At 47.4% G+C, this 22,624-nt stretch overlaps 1 protein-coding gene and 1 long non-coding RNA gene across 6 annotated transcripts in view; both read left to right on the top strand.

Moving 5' to 3' along the window:
* Nucleotides 1-12,902, top strand: part of LOC139589754 (uncharacterized) — a 49,689-nt gene extending 36,787 nt beyond the window's left edge. The window contains exons 2-5 of one of the 4 annotated variants that reach the window (XR_011679105.1): nucleotides 2,069-2,163; nucleotides 7,037-7,267; nucleotides 7,686-9,237; nucleotides 9,548-12,902. This is a non-coding gene — a long non-coding RNA (uncharacterized lncRNA). Of the gene's footprint in view, nucleotides 1-2,068; nucleotides 2,164-7,036; nucleotides 7,466-7,685; nucleotides 9,238-9,547 lie in introns of those variants that run through there. The other 3 variants (XR_011679103.1, XR_011679106.1, XR_011679104.1) reach the window with 3 other exon arrangements.
* Nucleotides 12,903-16,598: 3,696 nt separating this feature from the next.
* The window catches only part of RCOR1 (REST corepressor 1), an 82,413-nt gene continuing 76,387 nt past the window's right edge, over nucleotides 16,599-22,624 (top strand). The window contains exons 1-3 of one of the 2 annotated variants that reach the window (XM_071426412.1): nucleotides 16,599-16,748; nucleotides 17,048-17,227; nucleotides 17,323-17,382. In XM_071426412.1, the coding sequence (XP_071282513.1) occupies nucleotides 16,700-16,748; nucleotides 17,048-17,227; nucleotides 17,323-17,382 (289 nt within the window). In that variant the 5' untranslated portion in view covers nucleotides 16,599-16,699. Of the gene's footprint in view, nucleotides 16,749-16,784; nucleotides 17,228-17,322; nucleotides 17,383-22,624 lie in introns of those variants that run through there. The other variant, XM_071426413.1, reaches the window with a different exon arrangement.

Raw genomic sequence — 22,624 nt, 5'->3', positions numbered from 1 at the left:
TAAAGGATCTGTTCCAGGAAATACAGTGTCTGCATGAAGAGACCCCCCTAGATCTCTGCCTTTGAAGCTTAAGTTTTAATTTGGGATTAAAAAAAAAAAAAAAAGTTGCACAGGGCCCTGCAGGAATCTGACACAGTATCCTAGAAGAGATCTGTGCTGCTGAGGGCTCAGCAGAGCAGGATTGGATTGGGGGTCTTGCCACTTGCTGCCCTGAAGAAGGAACACTGCCCATGGTGATGCTGCTGATGCAAGAGTGATTCAGCTGTGAACATGGAAAGAAATGCTGAATATGAGAGAGAAGCAGGGAATCCAGGGCAGGCAGGATGGCACAAAGGCTGACTGAGTCCTGCTGATGCTGGTTTTAAAGCCAAACACACATGGTTTGAATTAAGGCTGGCCTCCCTCTGTCCAAATGCATCGCAGATTATGGATGATGTGGGTTTTGCATGGGTAATTTCTTCTTTTTCATCTCAGTATAAGGCAGCCCAGGAGACACCATCATGTATGATGTGAGCATTTTTCTTGTGCTCTGTGTTTGATTTAATCAAAAGAGCTTTCTTAGCAGCCTGGATACACTGGGTGACCACTTCTACTATTCTCAACATTTTGCAACATGATTATTTTGCCAGTCCTCTTTTATGTGCAGGCTTGAGTGCACTCAGAAGCATCAGGCACAGCTCATTGATTTAGGGTCATCTGATCTGGGATAAAATAAGACAGTGGGCAGCTTTTACCATTGTGTCTTCACCTCCTGCTGTAGACAGGGCTGGAAGCAGGGTTACCTTCAGCCCAAGGGTGCTGCTGTCAAACACAACCCCTCAGTGCTGCAGTGCTGTGTCCCAGCAGAGGCAGTGGCAGTCCCTGGATGCAGAACATTCCTCAGCTGGACTGCTGGGAGCTGAGGCTGGCCCACAGCTCCAGTGGTGGCCTATGGCTCCAGTGGTGTCTCACTGTCATGGTTTGTGGCCTCTCTGGTGTTGTTCTCAGGCAGGTGTCACAGACCCAGCAGCACCAGGAGGCTCTGCCTCAGGGTGACAGTGGGGATTTGCTGCCCTGCCTCACTGATGCTCTGCCAGCTGCCCAGTTGCTCTGTAAGCAGTCCTGAGACTGGGGTTTGTTTTTATTTATTCCATTACATAAAATATTCAAATTTGGAAAAAAAAATCCAAAAACAACCCATGCCAACATCAGGAAAGCCCCCATTACCCAAAGGTATTTCCAGAGAAGGATACTCCCCGTTTGCTCCTGCTGGGCAGGGCTGCTGTCCCTTTGTCCTGTGGTGCAGTGCTTTCCATTTTGAGGTCTGATGTTCTTGGCTCAGACCTGGATGCAGAAGCCTGTCCAAATTAAGGGCCTGCTAAGCCTGGCTCATGGACCACTTGCAAGCCCCCTCCAAAGTGAGTGTATGCAAATTCACTGATTGTATTCCTTGTCTTCCTGGAGCTTGTTGTGCAACTCAAGATTGGTTTCTGAGTCATCCTGCTGTGAGTCCCAAGTCCTGCAGGGAGATGTGCCAGTGTGAGCCATATTAGTGGAAAGATCCAATAAAAGAGTTGGTGACTTCATTTGAGCCAGTAGGGGAATTTGTACAGCTCAGCTTGGGCTCTGAGGGCAAGGAACCTTTGGTGAGGGGCAGCTGAGAGCAGACAAGGGTTAATTTTTTCAGCTGGAAGAGCTATATTTTCCTGAAGAGGGAGGAGCCTCTGAATCTCTCCTGTGAGTTCTGGAAAACATTTTGAAAATTTTTTTCTTCTTCAAATAAAGAATTCATTAAGTTTTCTGTTCCTCTGAGTCCCTGTGCTTCCCATTCCCAGAGGCATAATATTGAGCCTAATCACCAACTAGAACAACTGAGGCCTTTATTTTGGTGTAAAGCTGCATGAAAAAAGAAAGTCCCCTGTGTATGCAGCTGTAACACTTGCATAATTTTAAGAAATATGGAGAAACTCACGACTGATTTCCAAATCTGCGTCTTCCTTTTTCTTATAATGAGTGTGATGCATAATTTACACAGGCAAGGAAATGTAGGAAGCTGATTATTTTTTTCTTTGTGTTTATTTTCATTCAGTTACAGAAGGGCTGGAACTGCAGAAAGCTGAGATAAGAGCCCTACCCCTTCCTTGGTGCGGTGAGCACGAGATGAAGGATGAAGAGGAACTCAAGGTACAACCACCAGGACTTAGCTGGGTCTTTCCAGCAGTTATCAAAACCAAGTATGTCTCATCTGTTTCCTGTCTTGAAAAGGAGGAGCATGAGAGCTGTGGAGTGAAGTGCTCAGTGAATTTGGGAGCAATCACAGCCTCAGCCCCTGAGATACCTGGCCACACCCACAGCTCTGGCAATAAAATGCTGACTACTAAGGAATATTATAAAAATTCCTCCCTGGATGCCACAGACGTGTCAATGGTTTTGCATATGTTGAAAACTCCCTGGCTAATGACATATTTCCTCTTTGGGCTGACTCATGAGCTGCTTCTCCTTGTTGCTATGAAGGTTGGAAGCACTTCAATGCTCTGTGCTGCAAGTACATTTCATGAAAGGAGAGGAAAATCTCAGTATTATTTCTGGATTCACAGATTTGACCCTTTCACTTTTGCAGTCGGTGAGCTCTGCCACTTGGACATTTATTAAATAGCTTGTTAGTGGCAGAAGGAATGGCAATAAAATTTGTGTGTATAATTTAAAGCAAACAATCTCCACTCTTAATCCGGCCTTCAAGGCCTGAAGTAAACAACTGCATTTCAAGGGAACGCTACTGAGAAAAGGAAAGGTCTGGTGGGTGCTACTGCTTTTAAGCATTGAGACAAAGTGTTTAACAGCCTAAAAGCTCTAAGCCCTGCTTGTTCTGGGGAGATAACAGCTCCATTAATTAGATGATCAAATATTACTTTATTGGTAAATTCTTGCATTGGCCTGGAATGGCTTGTGCTTGCTTATGAGACATGTAACTCAATTCTTTTGAGCATTTATAACATTCTATAATAAAATAAATTATAGGTTATTTAATGTAATTGCCATAATTCTCTAATTTAAGTAATATTTTCATCAATGTTGTGTGTTGATTATGACCTGGACCAGGGTATTTATCTGTGCTGATTTTCAGCAGCTCTCAGGGAAACAATAAAAAAGTCTTTTCACGATGTGCAAGATTGACACAATGTCAAGCCTTGTTTTTGTCCCTCACTCGGACAGGTGAGACTCTGTGTACATGAGCTCAGTTTGAGTTTGCACCATGCCAGCACATGAGCAGAGGGAAATGTGAGAAAAAAGGAGGCCAGATAAAGCCCTAAGGGCTGCTGACACAGAGACCAGGAGCTGACCTGGCTCCACTGCATCTGACTCCTGAGCAGGGGCAGTTTATGTGGAGGTGGACAGCACCTTCCTCTGTGTCTGTTTGCCCTGGTGCAATGGTGGTCAAACCGCCTATGAGCTGCTGATGGCCAGAGGTTACAGCCTCGGGGCTTAAGGGAAACTAAAATCACTGCTAATTCACCTTGAAAAGTGGGCTGTAGGCAGAGTGCTCAGGGCTACGACAAGAGCCCAAGAGCCGGAGCGGGCAGCTGGGGGCACACACAGTGACAGAGTTCTGCCAGCAGAAGTCACTTGGCCCTCGAGCCAGCACCAGGCTGTCTTGCAGGGACGTGGGCTGCACAGACTGGAATCGCTGGTGGATTTAAAGCAGTCCTAGCATTTCACAGCCTCTCCCTGCAGCTCCCCATGTAGGGACCTATACATTTGTGCACCATACAGCTCCTTCACAGCCTGCAGTACTTTTAACACATAATATACATGTTTATCTCAAAGCAGGATAGACACCAATTAACACTGCTCGTTAATGAGGGCACAATCAACTTGCATAACCTTGAACCACTGAATGCACACAGTGATGTATGAATGAGAGGTTAACTGCAGATGACAGCTCATTTCTTTTTGCTCTTCTGCCCAGAACATCCTGCCAATACACACATTATAAATAACATGTTCTCGTGATGGTAATGGGGGGGCATTTCAGAAGCAAGCATTGCTTATTTTTTTTAGGAGTGATTACATGACATTAGGGGGTTCAGCTTCAATACCATCTGTTACCTCGGCCACTGGGATCAGCTGTTTCCACTGCAGGATCTCCACTGCTGGTACCCTTGACCACAGCCCAGTTCTGCGTTCTGAATTAGAGAGCTGAATGTGAAACAAATTCACAGAAAAACCTACAGAAAAGGGCAAGTTGCATTTTTGGTGTGCCTGAGACACCGGTGCCCATGTGACTCACAGTTCACGACTGGCAGAGTGGTGTCATTCGTAATTCGTGTGAGCGCTCCCTTGCTCACCCACACCCCCGTGTTACATCCTGCTTTTCCATGCAAAGCACTCAGCCAGCCACACAGCCCAGCCAGCAACACGCTGTCTCTGCTCTCACAGAGAGTGCCACACCAGCCTTCCTTCTGTGGGGAATACATTTACTTGCTGTAAGGAGCCATCTAGTGAGGGTTTACTGCACATAAAATTAAAGTAACTGTTTCTCTACTGTTCGCTGGCAATACCGAAAGAAAACTTGCTTATTTCTTCCCCTCTTCCCCCCCTCCATGTTCTCCTTGCCACACTTAAGGTGCAGCAAAAGCAGACGTCTTGAGCTGATTGCCCTGTGTCCCTGTTCAAAGCACAGGAGCACATGTGCTCACTCTGGCTCAGCTCTGCTATCCCACATGTGCTCACCCTGGCTCAGCTCTGCTCTTTCACATGTGCTCACCTTGGTTCAGCCTTGCTCTCTCTCACATGTGCTCACCCTGGCTCAGCTCTGCTCTCTCTCACATGTGCTCACCCTGGCTCAGCTCTGCTCTTTCACATGTGCTCACCTTGGTTCAGCTCTGCTATCCCACATGTGCTCACCCTGGCTCAGCTCTGCTCTCTCACATGTGCTCACCTTGGTTCAGCTCTGCTATCCCACATGTGCTCACCCTGGCTCAGCTCTGCTCTCTCACATGTGCTCACCTTGGTTCAGCTCTGCTATCCCACATGTGCTCACCCTGGCTCAGCCCTGCTATCCCACATGTGCTCACCTTGGTTCAGCCCTGCTATCGCACATGTGCTCACCTTGGTTCAGCTCTGCTATCCCACATGTGCTCACCCTGGCTCAGCCCTGCTATCCCACATGTGCTCACCCTGGCTCAGCCCTGCTATCCCACATGTGCTCACCCTGGTTCAGCCCTGCTATCGCACATGTGCTCACCTTGGTTCAGCTCTGCTCTCTCTCACATGTGCTCACCTTGGTTCAGCTCTGCTATCCCACATGTGCTCACCCTGGCTCAGCTCTGCTATCCCACATGTGCTCACCTTGGTTCAGCTCTGCTATCCCACATGTGCTCACCTTGGTTCAGCTCTGCTATCCCTCATGTGCTCACCCTGGCTCAGCTCTGCTATCCCACATGTGCTCACCCTGTCTCAGCCCTACTCTCCAGGGACCCTACGGAGCCAGCCCAGTCCCCAAGGACCTGCCCTGGGTGCTGGCAAGAGTGAAAGCCAAGAGTGTGGGTGGAGCGCACAGGGAAGGGCCAGGCTCAGCAGAAAGGAAAGGCCATAAACCCAGTCCTGCTGCAGAGCCAGCTGGGGAAAGTGCCCGTGGTCACGCAGGCAGCAATGGCATAGCTGGGAGCTTAATTTAATTGGCAGAAGGCTGAGCCAGAGCCTCTGTCAGCACACAGATAAAAGAGAGCAGCGTTAGAATGGTGGGCACTTCGTGTGAGTTTGCTTTTTAGGTTTGTTTTGTTCTTTAAAGAACGAGCTTGTGCAGATGGAAATGTGAGAGTGGAGTTGAGAGTGTCTGTGCACTGCAGAAAGCTGAAGTTACTGCTCCTGGAACATCAAAAGCACAGCTACAGTGCAAATTCATATTATTAGGAACTGTGCAGTCCACAAAGGGACCAAGCACACCGAGTTAAATATTAAGCCCTCACCCAGGGAAATGACAGCAGCTTTGCCACAGGTTAGAAGTAAGATTTTGTGTTGTGCTCTGAGATTTTACCCAGTGAGCGCAGCTGGGGGCAGGGACAGGGAGGAGGGGCAGCACCTCCTGTTTCAGGTGTGCTGGACCAGTCTCCAGTCTGAAACCAAGCAGGCACTGGGGTCTCCATGGAGGTGTGCCTGGATGCTCCACAGCAGGCCATGTGCTGGAGCCTCCATCCTGACATTCACTGAGGGGGCTCCTCTGGTCCCTGCCAGCCTCCTGGGGGGGAGTTTGCAAGCAAGAGAGCAGCTGCACAGCACTTGGAGCAGCCTCATGCTGTGCTGGCTCTGGAGTAACCCTCCCCATCTCCTGCCTGCCTGCTTGCTGCTGGCTCTCAGCAGGCAGCTCTTGTGCTCCTCCATAGCTCAGCTCTCGCTCTCCCACGTTGTCCTCAGCTCAGTTCCCTTAGGCACAACTGGCCAGCCCTCAATGGGAGAGCTCCAGCTCCGTTGGCACACTGGGGGAAAGAGACACTGAGATGTTTGACACTGTGATACACAACAAACAGGACAGTCATTTTTCATAGCTACGATGCATATCAGGATAGACAAAGTAATCCAACTTTTATAAACAAGCCCATATTCTACAAAACCCAGACATGCTCTCATGCACAAGAAAATGCCCTGAATTATGAATGTCTGCCATTTTGCAAGAACTATTCCTTGCTTTTAATTTTTTCCTTGAAAACGTAATCAATTAAATTTTTTTTTCACTTTTTTTTTTTCAGTGAGAAAATTGCCATTTTTAGTCAGTGGAAATTATTTGACTACATCAATGATTAATAGGTTTAATGTAATAGCTGCAATGGAAATTTAGAAAGCAAACAAGCCAAACAGAGCTGAATGGATTTGGTATAATGATTTCATTAGGGATTTTTAAAAGTTTGCTTTATACTTGCAGTTATGTTGTCAGAAAGAATTGGCTGAATTCAGTCAAAATGGTTTGTTCTTTGTCTGTCCGTGGTCACCATAGCTACCATTTCAATCTGTTAACATATGTGGTATTATTTTGTTCCTTTCTCTTAAACTCTGTTCACAGATGCTGTCAAGATTTCCCTTTGTACGTATCTGATCAGTTCATGCCAGCTTTGGCTCCATGCCTTTCCAGGGGAGAGCCTCCACCATCAGGACAAGGTGGTTCAGCCCTCGGCGCAGCGATGGAGACAGGATTAGAAGCTGGGCTGGGGATGGCTCCTACTCCACTAAGGCATGGGATCTGTGAGAAATACCTTGGGAAGACATTGTCAGAGGTGTGCCTTTTTCTGGAGAGGTGGGTATTGCCTGGATGTGCTGTGGCAGCTCCTTGGCTGCCATAAATCAGTATAAATGCATTCATTTTAGTGGAGGTGTCGTGTCTGCTGTAGTCAGGCCCTGTGATGTTGCTCATTACACAGGTTTTGGGTAAGGAGCCAAGAGATGAAGGGAGGCATGGCTACAACATTTTAAATAAATAAGTAATAAGACTGTACAGCCTCTGTTCTTTTGCTTTTTCCAGTCTTAGAAAAGGTTCAGGTTGCCACTGAGGATGGAGGTATATCCACTCTGTGCTATGGAGGGGACTGGAATATTTAGTGGAGATCAGATTATCCATTTTTCGCATTTTAATTGGCATTGAGTGAGGAAAAAAAAATCAGGTGTCTCTATTGCTGAATGTGAAGGTGATTGAGATGGCTTCATTTTCTTTCCAGCTGTGAAGCAGGCAGGTAAATATATTGATGTATGGATGCAGTACAGTTTACAGTGAAGCTGTAAGAGAAATCAGTCTGAAAAATACACAATTTCCTTTCCACAAAGCACTCACAGACAGTAAAGTTAAGGTGAGTCTGTATATTTATATTTTTAAGAGCATAAAAGCATTTGTTTAAAGCTCTGTGGCTCTGATTTTTCAGAGCCACTGAGCACCCTGCTCTCTGGTTTCTTTTAACTGGAGATGTAGGTTTTCAGCATTTCTGGCAGCCAGGCCCCCTTTACTAATGCCTGCAGAGAGTAGCTGGAGAAAGTGTGAGAAACATTATTGTAATGAGGGGCTAATTCTGCCTCTCCTTCCTGCCTCAGTGCAGATGAAAGAGTGCCTGCAAGTCGTGTTATGTGCACAGGAAAAGGGAATTCTGATTACTGGCTCTGGCTCCCCAGGGGCAGGGATGATCTCCTAGCACAACTCACAGTAAGTCACATCTGCATTTCCAGTATAAGGCCCCTTTTTAAGGACTCCTAGTTTAGCTATAAAAATTCACTTAGCATGCATGAATAGAAACCAAATTGACAAGATAGACCATAACTGCTCTGAAAGGGCCATTAGTTCCTGTCGTATGAAAAATCCACATTTTTAAAAAGCAAGTATTATTCACATTTGCACAACAGGCTGTAACTGTTCTTTCTAAGTCATTATAGACTGTATAGAAATAATAATTTTCAAAATCACTATTGATACCACAGGCACAGAAACAGCAGGAGACAGATGTCTTTGCTTGATATTAATCCAGAGCCTTCCAGTGCCACTGAACAGGATGGGATCAGTTTAAACCTTTGATTTACACCCATGTAACTGAGAAGAGGAAGACCACAGAATAAAGATTTGGTCTGATATCTGAGTTTGGTGCAACATTTCTGGTGTCATCAGAGGGATCCCAGAGGGGCAGTGGCTGTAAGAGGGTACCAATGAAAAACCATCCATCTCCTGTGCTCAGTGCTGCTGGGCAGGGGAAATGAATCTGTATTTGGTGTGTTCCATGTTTAATAAGGGGAAAGCTTGAGGCAGATAGGAATGTAGCTTTTATTTGTTTTGTTTTTGTTTTTGTTTTTGTTTTTGTTTTTGTTTTTGTTTTTGTTTTTTAATTGTGATTTTAAGAGGTACTAGGTCATGGCTTTTGTTTGAAAATTGTTTCTTTTGGTTCATGATTAGTGGCTCACTTGACACCAAACAGAGAAGTTCCATTGATTTTTTAAAATTTCTTTTCTGGGTTTTCATGTGTTGAGTGTTTTCTTTAGACAAATACCAGTAAGGAACTAACCTGTATTTCTCTCTCCTTCCTCTGAGATCACTAGCATTTGACATTTCCAGATTATATTTAGGCTGAATGAAGAGAAAGTGTACAATCAAAAGCTGGCACTAGAGTCCTGTTGAGCTGTGCTGCCTTAGGGATGCGTTCACAGAAGCTGGGCCTGAGCCTTCTACTGGTTTTACAACAAAGGGAATTTCCAGAGATTTCAGCAGAACAATTCCCACATACAATGAATAAGGTGATTTTCTTCACTCTCACGTGAATGTATGGACATACCAACCTGCACATTTTTACTCTGTTACAACAGTTTGCTTGGACCTATGACAACTATGAGTTTTGAAGGGAGTTTCAGATTAATTCTAATAGTTCCCTTTCCCCTGGGAATATCAGTGCTCAGAGGCCCTGTAGGACAGCCCTGGCTGTGTTTCCCTAGAATCCCCTGTGTCATGGGAAGAGATTGGGTCATGGGAAGAGATTGGCTGAGTGGTGGAGTAAAGGGGGCTGTGTTGGCAGAAAGTCAATGCAGGGATTTTTTGGTATGATTTCAGGAGTAAGCAGCTGCCTCTCAGCTGGACTTCCCCATTGCTGGGATTACCAGGATAGCAGCAAGACACATGGAGGACTCCCAAGGAGGCAGGGGACCACCTGGCTGAGGGACTTTGCTGTGCTCAGAGCCCGGGGCACCAGCACCTCTGTGGGAGGGTGCAGGGAGAGGCTGCCTGACATGGGGCAAAGTTGGGACACCTCTCTCTGGGCAGTCTTTTCTGCTCCCACCCTGGACTGCAGTGACATGGGCCACTGGAAAGCTGCCACCATGGAGGGGCTGGCATAGAGGAGTTTTCCTGCTGCATCCATGTGCTGTTTCTCATAGTTTGTTATCCTTGACATAGCAGAGTCCTTCAAAGGTAATGCCACAGTACTGCACGAGCTCCTGGGGAGAACTTCTTCCCTCACTCAGTTAAGAAAAAAAAAAAAAAAAAAAAAAGGTCGATTTAAACACTGAAATGCAAAGGATTGTATTCCTTGCAAAGCTCTTACAATGGGTATCTGCTGTTAAAGCTCAATCCTTGCCCACTAGGTCTTGCAACAGAGAGCTCTCCGAAGGGATTGTGTGCATTTCTTGTTCAAAATCTCCTGTGAGAAGAATTATGTTATTTGATTCTCAGACACCCTAAAAATGATGGCAGCTGTCCCCTGCAATTCCATCTCCCTTCACAGACTAGCACTGCTCACTGGCTGCCCCAGAGACAAGTGAAATGGAAGTCTATAAAAAGAGAGTGGCATATTCCCAGGTTAAGTGCTGTGTTAACTGCAATCATCCCTACGATTAAGTGGCTCCCTAAAAGGAAATTTTTTCCCCCATATGTTTTTTTAAGGAGTGATGAATCTCTTCACACAGTGTGTTTCTCATCAGATATGGAGATTAACTTAAGCACAGAACTGAGTGAAACAAACCCATCAGCTATCTGAGGCTTTCTGCTCTGATTTTGCTGCATGCCTCATCCTCAGGGAGGGGAAGATGCCTGTCCCACCTCACTCAAGGTTTGTTTTTTGGGAGAAGGCACCAGCTATGGAGGGGTTAATACCACCAGGGCCTGTCTCACCTCCCCTCACTGCTGTGATTTCCCATTTTCCTCCTGAGCTCTTCCCCAGGGCTGATGAGAGGTGCAGGGTGGGGGACAAAGAGGGGCTGCCTGCTCTGGGTGCTGCCTGCCCATGGTGCCCAGCCCTGGAGCACTGCTGGCTGGGCAGTGGGGCACCTGAGGGGCAACAGGGCTCCTCAACAGCTTCAAGTTTAATTCACTGAGAAGAGCTCCCAGGAGGAAAGGGAAGAAGTGGAGTCCTGTCAAGGAAACATAGGGTGGGAGGGAAAGCTGTATGCCCCTGCCAAAAAGGAGCCAGAACTCTGCAAAGGGGGTGGTCACAGTAGCATGTACAGATGGGTGACTCCTGCTCCCATCAGCTTCACAAGCTGTGAAATATCTCCTAGCACAAATGCTGAAAAACCCACTGGGGGCTGCATCCACACTTTGCTGGAGACAGACAGGGAGTTTTCTGCAGCTCTGCCCACAAGATTGTCCTGTGCCCTTGTCCACTGCTCTCCTGGCATCGCCAGCCCCTGCCTGTGCAGGATTTCAGTCTCATCCTCTCCTTCCTCCCAGGTCTTCTCTTAGTGGCTCCCCTCTGGGCCATCCTGGAGCCCTGCTCCAGGCCAGGACAGTGTTTCCTCCTCAGCTGCAGTGGCTCCCCTGCTCCTGCCATGCTCACCCTGCAGCTGCCAGCAGCCCTTTCCTGCCTCCCACTGCTGATCCAGCCCCAGCTCTGCACCCTCTCACTCCCACCACAGTTTCCCCCCTTGATTTTTTCCGCTGGCCTCCCACTCACTACAGGATATGAGCCATTCTCTCCAGTGGGAAATAAAAGTTTGGATTAAAATTTACTATATAATTCCTTCTCTAAAAGCAACTTTTAGACTGAAAGGCTCCAAGGACAAATTTCCAAAGGCCCGCAAGAGATTTAGGGACAGATTTGAAAAGTCTTTTAGTCACATTAAAATGAAATTAGATTCCCCTTGGGTTTTTTTTTTTTTTCAGCAAAAGGAGGTGCTTTTGAAACTTGCATATCATGCCTGTTTATGTCTTTTAGGCACATAAATGCTTCCAGAGATTTGAGGGTTGAACACCCAAGTCCCCCTGAAACCTAAGAGAACCTGGCATCATCTCACATGCATTCCTTCCAAATTCCAGCCAAAATTGTTGTCAAACTTGGAGCACCAAGTTCTAAAGTAAGAGATAATAATCCTGATTTCCTCTTTCCATTTGCAGGCAGCTTAGCACCAGGGGAAAGAAAACAACCCATAGTGTTGACTGTATAAACATCTTGTCCAAAGGACAACATTTTCCTGATTAATAGCCTCTCAGCATTAAAAACAGTCAGTCTAGAATGTGATTAATTGTCCTTTTACTACTGGTAACCAGCTACATGTATATACATACATACATACATATATACTTGTGTAAACACACAGGAACATTCTCACTGGGGTAAGCATTTTTAGTGCATCTGTTTTCAAGGAAAATACATTAGGAAGGAGGTGAGAGAGCTGCTTCCTACAATTCCAGCTAATGGAAAGGGTTTTAACTCTCCTAACCCTTTGTTGCAAGAGCTAGCAGCCCCAAGGACACACTTAAGCATTGCTGTCCTGGGAAAAGGCTTGAAACACTCACCTGGCCAGGAAGAAGGCCAAAAATGAGGCAGAAGACACTCATCTTTTCATCTAGGGAATAAAAGTTGCTCAGTTGTTGGGCATCCTGGCTCCATTTCTACTTCATCTGTATTTTATTTGTGGGACTCACAGGTTAATGACAATAAGAAAAGTTTTCCTTTAAAAATTGGCAAGGAGAGGTGCTTTTCCCTTAACAAAGAGAAACAAATTTCAAGAAATTTTTTAATATGACAGTCCTGGCTGGTCCAACCTGTTAGGCCACAGTATATGCACAACAGTGACACTGTCTTCATAAGGAAGAGACTTTTTTTTTCCACTCCTTTTGCTCTAATATCTAAACAGGTGAGCAGGTTAACCACTACATTACAGTGTTGTCCAGAAGTTGCAGCCAAGCTCAGGTGCAAGGAAGATACAATCCCTGCTTTACATAACTGAGTCTGCTGCAGATCATATACAAAATTCCTCTTGAGGAGCCTGAGCAGGACATACAGGTGTGTGCAGTCATGTGTGGGATCCTGGCCTGATGTGTCTAAACGAAGTTTTGATCCAGGTAAACAAGACTCTGTACCTACCAGAGGCTCCCTTTGTGCTCAAAGGGTTTCCTCCCCATCTGTCCCACTTTGCAGAACTTAAAAATAATGAAGTGTTAACACAGGTTTTCTCCAGAGCAAGTGCTGTGACCCAGAGGATAATTTGTTGCTTTTTTGGCATTAGAGGCTGCATAAAGTGTATTCACTGTTGCTGCTAAAAAATAAAACACAATTGTGTATTTTGTGTACAGTGTTTGTGTACACACTTGCCTACACTCTTCAAAGAGTTTTCTTTATGGCCAGAAAACAATTTTTCAAAGTTTCCTTCAAGAACAACACCAAAATCTGTTGTGCTGTTTTGGGACACTCCCAAAAATTCAGGCTTTTAGCTTAAGCATAAAGAAACCCAACACCACTGTTCAGAAAGCAGAAACAAACAGGAAGAATTTTCTCAATGGTTAGAAACAAAAAGCTCCATCAGCATCAGAGATGTTATATTCAGGGCTCATGAATTTCTGCAGAAAGGCTGGAAAATGAAGAGCAGCCCTGCTGTGGATGAAGAGGGTGTTGTTGGCCTGGGACAACAGCTGTGACAGGTGCAGACGGGCTGTGACGGTGACAACGCTGAGACTTCCTGCTCTGGGACACACACACACACACACACACACACACACACACACACACACACAGGGCACACACACACAGGGCACATGCACACAGGGCACACACACACACAAAGGACACACAAAGGGCACACATGCACACACATGCACAGGGAACACACAGGGCGCACACACACACACACACAGGGCACACATACACACACACACAGACATACATGCACAGGGCACACACACAGGGCACACACAGGGCACACACACACAGACACACATGCACAGGGCACACACACACACATACACAGGGCACACACAGGGCACACACACACACACAGACACATGCACAGGGCACACACAGGGCACACACACACACACAGAGACACACATGCACAGGGCACACACACACACACAGGGCACACACAGGGCACACACACACACAGACACATGCACAGGGCACACACAGGGCACACACAGGGCACACACACACACACAGACACATGCACAGGGCACACACAGGGCACACACAGGGCACACACACACACACAGAGACACACATACACAGGGCACACACACAGATACACAGGGCACATGCACAGGGCACACACACACAGGGCACATGCACAGGGCACACACAGGGCACACACACACACAGACACACATGCACAGGGCACACACACACACAGGGCACACACAGGGCACAGACACACATGCACAGAGCACACACGCAGCCCTTGGCAGCCAGGGGAGAGGCACGGCCCCGCTGCTGCTCCTGGGCACCCGCTTATCGCCTTGTCCTGGGGCCAAGGAACAGCCTGGCAGGAGGGCAGGAGGGGCAGAGCGTGCTCGGCTGGCCTGGGGCATGGCTCGGGCAGGGCTGGCATCCGTCGTGGCACTGTGGGAGCTCCCTGGAGAGCAGGGATTGTGCTGCTTCCCAGCCCTTGGGACAGGATGGAGCTGCTGACCCCGCTGCGGGAGGGGCTGCGGGGCAGGCTCGGGACAGGCACATCGCGGAGAAGGGCCTGCAGTAAAGGTTGTCTCAACAGTTCATGTGAGGGAAATTGTGTTGTAAATAATTGAGATGACTGACTTAAGATTTTAATCCTGGGGCCTAAGTGGGTAATGGCCATGAAGAGAGGAGGGAGGGAGGAAGAGGAAGTGAAAGAAGACCAAAATTAGGCCCAGATTTGCAAAACTGTGCACACGTGTGTCTCAGCCTAAGCTGTACACACGTTTCCAAATGTCATCTGTGGTCTCAGGTTCAAGTTCAAGCTCAGGTTCAGGTATGTTTCAGCCTAAATCTTGGGTGAACCTTTTTTTTTTCCCTCTTCAGTACTGGGACCTTCAAAGCTCATCTTAAAATGAAAGATCAGATGTTCCCTTCCTGCCCTTGCATTTCTGGAGTAGAAATCCTCGAATACAGAGGAGAAGGATAATGAACACTCAGCCATGTTTGCATTCCTGTCTATCATGAAAATGTATTCTCTACTACAGAACTAATACACTTTGCAATGGGAAATATTTGTGGCTGTCAGTGCTGGCGTTTAAGAGCATCACTAATTACTCCCCTAATTTAGAACTGGTATTTTCAAAGAATGTGGGATCAAGAGCTACCATAATAAATTTTAGTTTTGTGAGCTAGAAAAAAGTTCTTTTTATATGTGTACTTATTTTTCTGTAGTGAAAATAAGCTTATTTTTTCAGAGGTAAATAACTGGGGTGAATAAATACTCACAGGTACATGCATGTGTTAACAAAGGAAACTGACTGCATATCAGTATGTACACACAACACACATACCGAGTGAAGATGGGAAAGGAGATACTGTAAAGACCACAGTATGCTGAAGCAAACTACCACACACCTCAACAAGGTATTTCTTTTCTTAATTTTAATGGAGAGAAATAGTGCGTGAATATTAAAGACCCTTTCCAAACTTCTCCCTGGAAGTGAAATAAATTTGATAATCTTAGGCACAAAATAGAGAAGGAAGGGTAAGGCCAGGCTGGAGACGATGGCTCTCCCCCGGCAGCTCTTTCCCCCTCCCCCTGTGCAAATGCTCTTGGATTAAAATGGCAGAGGGAGGCGGGAGTGGCTGGGGACAGTTTGGCTGATACGAGATAACCGCTGCTAGTCAAATGGCACTTTTAATTGCTCGGGCCAATAAAAAAAAAACTTGCTACAGAAGTTAATTTGAATGAAAATAGCAGACACACCCCACAAGCTGCTTTCCATGACCGTGCATTGTGCTGCCTCAGCCTGATGTACAGTTCGAGTCGCAAATAACAGCGTGCGGTCTGGACACCCTTCGGTTGCCCATTTTGGCTTTGGCGGGGCTGGACTCCCCCTTTCCCCCCAGCAGTTCTCCCCCACGCCGTGCGGGTTTTCCCGACAGGAGCCTCGTGTGCCGAGGGAAGGGAACGCGGCGCCGCCGCCGCTTTTGTTCCGCAGCTCGCCCCGCAGCCGGGTCACGGCGGGGAAGGCACGGAGCGTGGGACGCGGCCGCCCCCCGGGAGGGCTCGGGGCCGGCTCCCGCCCGGGGCCGCGTGGGGCGCGGGATCCGCTGGGCCCCGAGCGCGGACACCGGCTCGGCACCAGGGGCCGAGGGGGAGCCACGGAGTTACTTGGGCGGACCCGGGGCGGCGCCCGGGGCGAGGGCGAAGGCGGCTCCACGGGCACCGTGCCGTGCCCCCTGCGGGCGGCTCTGCCCCGGGGGCGGCTGGCAGCACCCGGCTGACGGGGCAGCACCGCGGACCCGTCCGTGCGGTGCCGCTCCCCGGCTGGATGCCGTCGCTGCCCCGGCTCTCTCCGACCCCGGCGCTGTCCCGCACTCTCGGCGCAGCTCCGGTCGGGCCGCCCCCCCTGCTCTCCTCAGGCCACTCCTGGCCGCCGGGACCCCCATCCCCTCGTGGGACTCTGGCCGCTGCTGCCGGCGGGAGCCGTCCCGGGCAGAACAAGCACAGACCCCAACACTGCCGGTCTCGGCTCCCCGCGGACAACTGAGCTTTGTATGGAATCTCATTCAAACTACGCCGTAACCTTCCGCCACGGGAGAGGCGGTGGGGGGGGGCAAAGTAGTCCCTCGCCACGCTCCTCCCGGGTCCGAGTTCCCGGCGGGGCGGTGGAACCGGGGCCGAGCAGGGGGAGCGGCCGGGGAGGGGCTCCCCGGCGGGGGGTGCGGCCCCGCCTCCCGCTCCGCTCGCAGCCGAGGAGCGCGGAGGAGAGGTATCGCTGGGCGGAGAGATCGCGGAGAGATCGCGGAGCCCGCACACACACGGCCCGCGGTCCGCCTCCACCGCGCCCAGCGAACGGAAGCGCCGGGCCGCCGCGATGGACAGGCGGCGCCGGCCAATGGGCGGGCGGGATGGCCTCCCAAAATGTAGGTTTGGCCAATGGGAAGGGGCAGGAGCGGGGGGAGGCGGGGCTGGCCGCGGGCAGCAGCGCAGGTTGAGCGGAGTCCCAGCGCAGGGCTGGGATGAGCCTCAAAGTTCGGGGCGATCGCGGTGGGGGATGTAGCAGCGCCGCCACCGCCGCGCACCGGCCCGGCCCGCCCCGGCTCCCGCCCGCCCTTGGCGCCTCCCACAGCCCCCCCCCCCGCAGTTTTTAAACTCTGATCTTCTCCCCCCTCCCTTCCCTTCTTCTCCACACCCCCCCTCCCCTTCCTCCCCTAAATGCCAGCCATGATCGAGAAGGGCCCGGAGGTCTCGGGGAAACGGCGGGGCAGGAACCAGAACGCCGCCGGGGCGAATAATAACAACAACGGCGGCAGCAAAAGTTTATCCGCCGCCCCCAACGGCAACAGCAGCGTGAACTCCTGGGAGGAGGGGAGCTCGGGTTCGTCCAGCGATGAGGAGCACGGTGAGGAGCGGGTGCGGGGTGCGTTTTTTGGGGGGGTTGGTTATAGGGGCCGCTCGGGCCCACGCGGGTAACGCTTCTCCCTCTGCCTCCCTCAGCTGGCGGCGGAATGAGGGTCGGGCCGCAGTACCAGGCGGTGGTCCCTGATTTCGACCCCGGTAAGTCTTTATTATGTTTTAAGGGGGGCAACTCCTCCCCCTCATCCAGCGCTTTGGACCCTCCGCCCCGCGATGAGTGGGGTACGACCCCCCCTCCCCCCGGGTTCCGCTCATCGGGTCCAAAAATAATGTGCCCCTAATTGCACTCTCAAACAGCCAGAGCAAGAACAAGGACCCCCCCTTCCTCCCCCCTTCCCCAGCGCACACGGTTGATAAAAGAAGTCTCGATGCTTTCCAGAGGGCGCTTTGCAGGCAGGGAGGAACAGGGAAGCTGGCAGGGCTGGAGGAGGCAGGAGATGGCAGTTGGGTGGGTTTTTTTTCTTCTTCTTCTTCTTTCTTTCTTTTTCCTTTTTTTTTTTTTCCTTTTGTTCGGGTTTTTTTGGTCTGGTTTTCTTTCTTTCTTTTTATTTTTTGTTCCATCCTCTCATGAACTCGTGTTTCTGTGGTTTCAGTGATAGGGGTGGAACTAAAAGACATCAAGTTATAATTATAATTTTTTTCGAAGGTATTTAGAAGTGACTTAGGTCTGTGTTTTAATTTTCTCTCTTCCTAAGAAGCAGTTTGCCTCTGTCCTCCAAAAAAAAAATTGTTTCACGTTCCAGCTATTCTGCTTCGGTTCTTTGTAAGCTAATTTAAAGTGGTATGGAAGCAAATTTTGAGCAAACAAAGGAATTGGAGCTGTGCTGAAAGGCAGGTGCTGGAAGCACGGTGGTACTGATGTATCTCCGTGTATTGAAAGACAGGCTGTTGACCTCTTTAGTTTGAAATCTAAGCTTTTTTTCTTTTTTGGTATTGTTCCTTTGTAAGTGGAGGTTGTAGCTAGTGAAAACCCTCCTTCTGTCTGGAGATCCTAGCGTTTGGAGTTGTCCCTTTGCCCAGCCCAAACTTAATTGAATCCTCCGCACCTCTCGCACTAAAACAAAAAGAATGGTGTGGAAAGCCACAGTGTCTCCTTATCGAATAATCCTGAGAGTTACTGTTGTGTGGACTCAGGAAAAAGATTTATCGTGGGTCATCCTCAGACTGTGCACTAATGCTGGATGCCTTTTTTATTATTAAATATAAATGTCCGTTCCTAACTGTTAAGATCTTAGGGTGGGGGGGAGGGCAAAGAGGATTTTTTTTTTTCTTAAGTTCACTATCACTTGTATTCATTTACAGAATAATTTTTCCCCATTCCTTCCCCCCTTCGTCTTCTTGACAAAATAAGATACAAGGGAGGTCCATTTCTTGGTTGACCAGGAGGAAAAAGGGGGCGGACAGGGGGAGGAGGAGGAGGGAGGGGGAGGAAGGGGGAGCTGTGAGCTAGGCAGCAGTTGACACTGGTTTTCAATCTGTAGGTCAAACGCAGCGTTTCTGTAGCACACAACGTGCATCACACTGACTTATCAGCCACCTATCACAACAATACTTGGGCTTTATGGTCACCCTGGTGAATTATGCTCTTTTGGACAATTCATTTATTGAACATAATCGGTGGAGGGGGGGGAAATATTGTGAGCTGCTTCCTCTCTGTTGTGTATTCAGATGTACATTGTTCTGGTTTAAACTTACAGACACACAGTGACCTATACAAAGGTTATTGCTTTTTGTGCTGTGTGGAGTGGAAGGGAGGGGGAAGTGTGTGACCTGAAGAAATAATTTTTTTTCTGAGTAATCTGTACCTTAAGATGGGATCAGCAGGTGATTGTGTTTGAGTTCACAGTGTACAGCAAGCTCATAGTAGGCTCACCCAAAGTAAATGATCAGTTTTCTGATGACCTGAATGGACATCAGATCCTCCTTTACTGGCCTCTGGGTGGTTTTTTTCTGTTTCTGAAAAGTAAATCTTTTAGTTATGGAGTTTGGAGTGAACTTTTATCTGCTTGTGTATGGAAGAGTTTGTTTCCTGTGTTGTGGAATTACCCAGGAATCATTTTGCAATGCCACGTTGTTGCCTGATTTTTGTCATCTCTTCTTGGTCCTAAAGGCTAAAAGCTACATTCAGTTCATTTGTTATGTCTCTTTTGTTTCCCTCTTTAAGAAAGAAAACCCTAAATAAGCCAAAAATGCTGCACTTAGACCTTTTGACTAAAACTGTTAAGTTGTCCTGTCTATGAAACAGTGTTATCAGAGTGCACAGATGCTGTGTCTGTTTCTCACTAAAAGTTTTAGTGATTGGTTTACCAAAAGATCCTAAAGCTTGAAAATTATTTATTGTTGAGTTGTGGAGGCTTTTTACCTTCTAGCTGGCTGGCAAAATGTGGAGTGCTGGTGCTGCTCTGACTGTGCTGAGGGGAAAATCACACAGACCAGGCCTTGTGTGTGTTTCTTTTTTTAATCTTAATGTTCAGTTATACCTTTGGCTGAGGTATATCTGTAACTGCTTATTCTTACATCAGCATTTTACGTGGGAGTTCCTCTGTCCCCATGCAGAGGGGCAGAGAAAGCATTTCATTTTGTTTCACTTCTCAGCCACATGGGAGCTGCTGCAAAGAGCAGTGAAATTAGGAAAGCTTTGAAAGATCTGAAATCTTTTTCTGTGCAGCTGCAGGAGAAAAGAGAGCTAGAGCAAGGCAGTGGTGGGATGTTAATCTCGGTATCATGAGTTAAATAGACAGAGAAGAGCAAAAAACTATTGCATGGTATGGTCTGTAAGTGAAGAGAGTGTTCTCAGTGGCTGCCTAAGTTTAGAAAGGGAAGGGACTTCATCATCTTCTTGTTGGCATGGGGAAGGATAGAAAGTTCTTGTCTCTCCCTTGCTTTACCAGAGTATGAGGAAAAGGGTTAACAAAGCTGCTGCTTTGTTTTTCCTTCATCCTTGAAAGAAAATGACAGTTCCAGAAACCAGAAAATGACAAGTTCACATTCTGAATTAAAATACCTTGGTGTAAGTGTAAGTTTAAAATATTCCTTGTGGCTAAAAAGTGCTGTGGTGGTGGCCAAGGAAGGCCTGATGTGATTCTTTGACTGTAAAAATGCTTGTGGCTGGAATCCTCTGTAGGAGGTGGTTCTTACTCACAGCTCCTTTAGAAAGTCTCTTTACAGTGGCAAGGCCTATTCCATCAGCTGGCAGAGCCTGTAGGTTCTTTACCAAAGTTAATGTTGCCATCCTTTTGACCTATCCTAATCTTCCCATGTTTTGGAAAAGTATGTTGTCACTACCTTGATCCTGCTTCTTTTATTATCTCAAAAACTTACAGCTTTATTATTGTTGTATAATAATACAGTACTTACACCTTTATTGCTGTTTGTATAATAAGAGTAGCTGTACAGTAAAGGCAAGGCTTTTGCAGAGGCAATGTGTGTATTAAACAAGCCAGTTCAGCTTGGGAAAAGAATAGGTGAAACTTCTTGGGCTGAAACTCCTGTGCCAGAGCTCACTAGACTCAGTAAAACTTGCACTTCACCTGTGTTTCACTGTTCAGCCTTGAGTTCACAGATAGGATGTGAAAAATTGCACAACTGCTATTGTGTCTGCTATTTCTTCTCTTATTAGAGCTCAGAATCAATTATTTGCCAGCCCAAAATTCTTTGTGTTAAACAAACACTGATATTAGTAGGTCAGCATTTCTTGTGAGTTCTGAAACAGACACAGAAGATTTTGAAGAGGCAAACTGTTATGGTTCTCTCAATCCATACAAATGAAACCCACATGTCCTGTTAATGGAAAATTTCAGTGGAAGGAAACATTGCATATCCTAAAGCTAAATAAAAATCTTTCATATGGGGAAGCACTGATATTGTACTTGACTGTTTTATTTCTTGCTTATTAATTTATGCTATCGGAACACTGAAAATAGGAGGAAGAAAACATTAGTGAGCACTTTAACACAGCCAATGAATTTCACTAATGATTAAAGCTTCCATAATTTTGAGTGTTAAAGAACTCCCTGAAGAGAACAGTTACTCCCAAATTTTGACTTGTGTTGAAGGCGGATGAACTTTTTTTTTGTCCTTTGTAGCACTACAACTTTAGATTTCCTTATTTGTTGCAATGGCAGTAAAAATACAAGCCACATCTTGTATCTTTGGAGATTGGTTGTGCTGGTCATCTTTGGAAAACAGCTTCTGGAGCTCTTTCCAGTAGAAACAGATGAGGAAAAGCAGGTCTGACTCAGAGCATCTTGTGGAAATGCAAGTTTGGGATGTATGTCAGCTGTGAGACTTCAGTCCCTTGCTTGCAGGTTTGCTGTCTTCCCAGTTTTTTGGTATTGTACTGTAACAGTAAAAATGGTAAAGGGAAATGCACCTGTAGTGCTTCCACCCCTCAGTTCAGAAAAACCTATTGGAAGGTGTTCAGTGCCAGAATGTCACTAATCCTTGAGGAGCTTGTTCTCTGGTCCACACTGTAGCTGCACCCTGTGTGCTCCTGCACAAACACTTGGTATTCCCAGGGTGACCAAGACAGTTGTTTCAGCATTGCCAAGAAATTAAAGGGAAAAAAAGTAAGGACCCAGCAAATTCTTTCATTCACTATAGTGAGAAACCTTGTCAGTGTTGTAATCAAACAACCAAGATAGTCACTGCTGTCATATATCTGGAGTGCCTGATCACTGTGTGGAAGTGGTGGCATGGCCATGTCCTAGGGGAGGAAGCTAATACATCCATCCCACTCTGGCTGTTAAAATGTGCCTACTCTCTGCCTATTTAGGTTCAAAGATTGAAAGTGTAATATTGGGACAGCCCCTGGGTGTCTGATTCCCCTAGAACTGTTGTATTTCTCTGGTGGTTGTAAAGGCCGTGTTTTATTAGGTTGTATCATCAGCTACTTCATGGGGTTCTGGGCAGAGGCACCTATTGCCCTACAGAGCCAGGACTGTAACCTTTTAACAAGAGGCTATTATAAGCCCCTTATGACTTACACTTGACAAATCCAGCTCCCAGTCTACTTTTTCTGGTTCTTTCTTTGCAGCTAGTCCTGTGTCTTGCAGTCTTAATAGTTTGCAAGTAGTGTGAGTTCCCAGTGGGTGTGGAAAAAATGGTGTTTTGCTGAATGGACTCATCAGAAAAGGCATGAGAAAAAAAGATTGCTTTTTAGGTGAGACTTTGGGAGCTCCATCTAAGCAAGTGGAAAATTCAAAACCAAACTCTTGAAACTGGAAATACTGGTATGCTGGAGAGCTATCTCATCTCTTGAAATGACTGTGCCTTAAACTCAACAGGCAGGAACTCAGCACAACAGTTCCTTTGGAAAAGAAGGAAGAGTTAAGAGGGTGTTTGATCTAATCAGAAATACCAAACCATAATGTACCAGTGCCCA

Source organism: Agelaius tricolor, unplaced genomic scaffold (assembly GCF_023055355.1).
Source record: "Agelaius tricolor isolate 1412-34295 unplaced genomic scaffold, bAgeTri1.0.p SCAF_5, whole genome shotgun sequence".
Taxonomy (NCBI): domain Eukaryota; kingdom Metazoa; phylum Chordata; class Aves; order Passeriformes; family Icteridae; genus Agelaius; species Agelaius tricolor.
The sequence above is the reverse complement of the archived record's forward strand: the minus strand, read 5'-3'. Positions and strand labels throughout refer to the sequence as shown.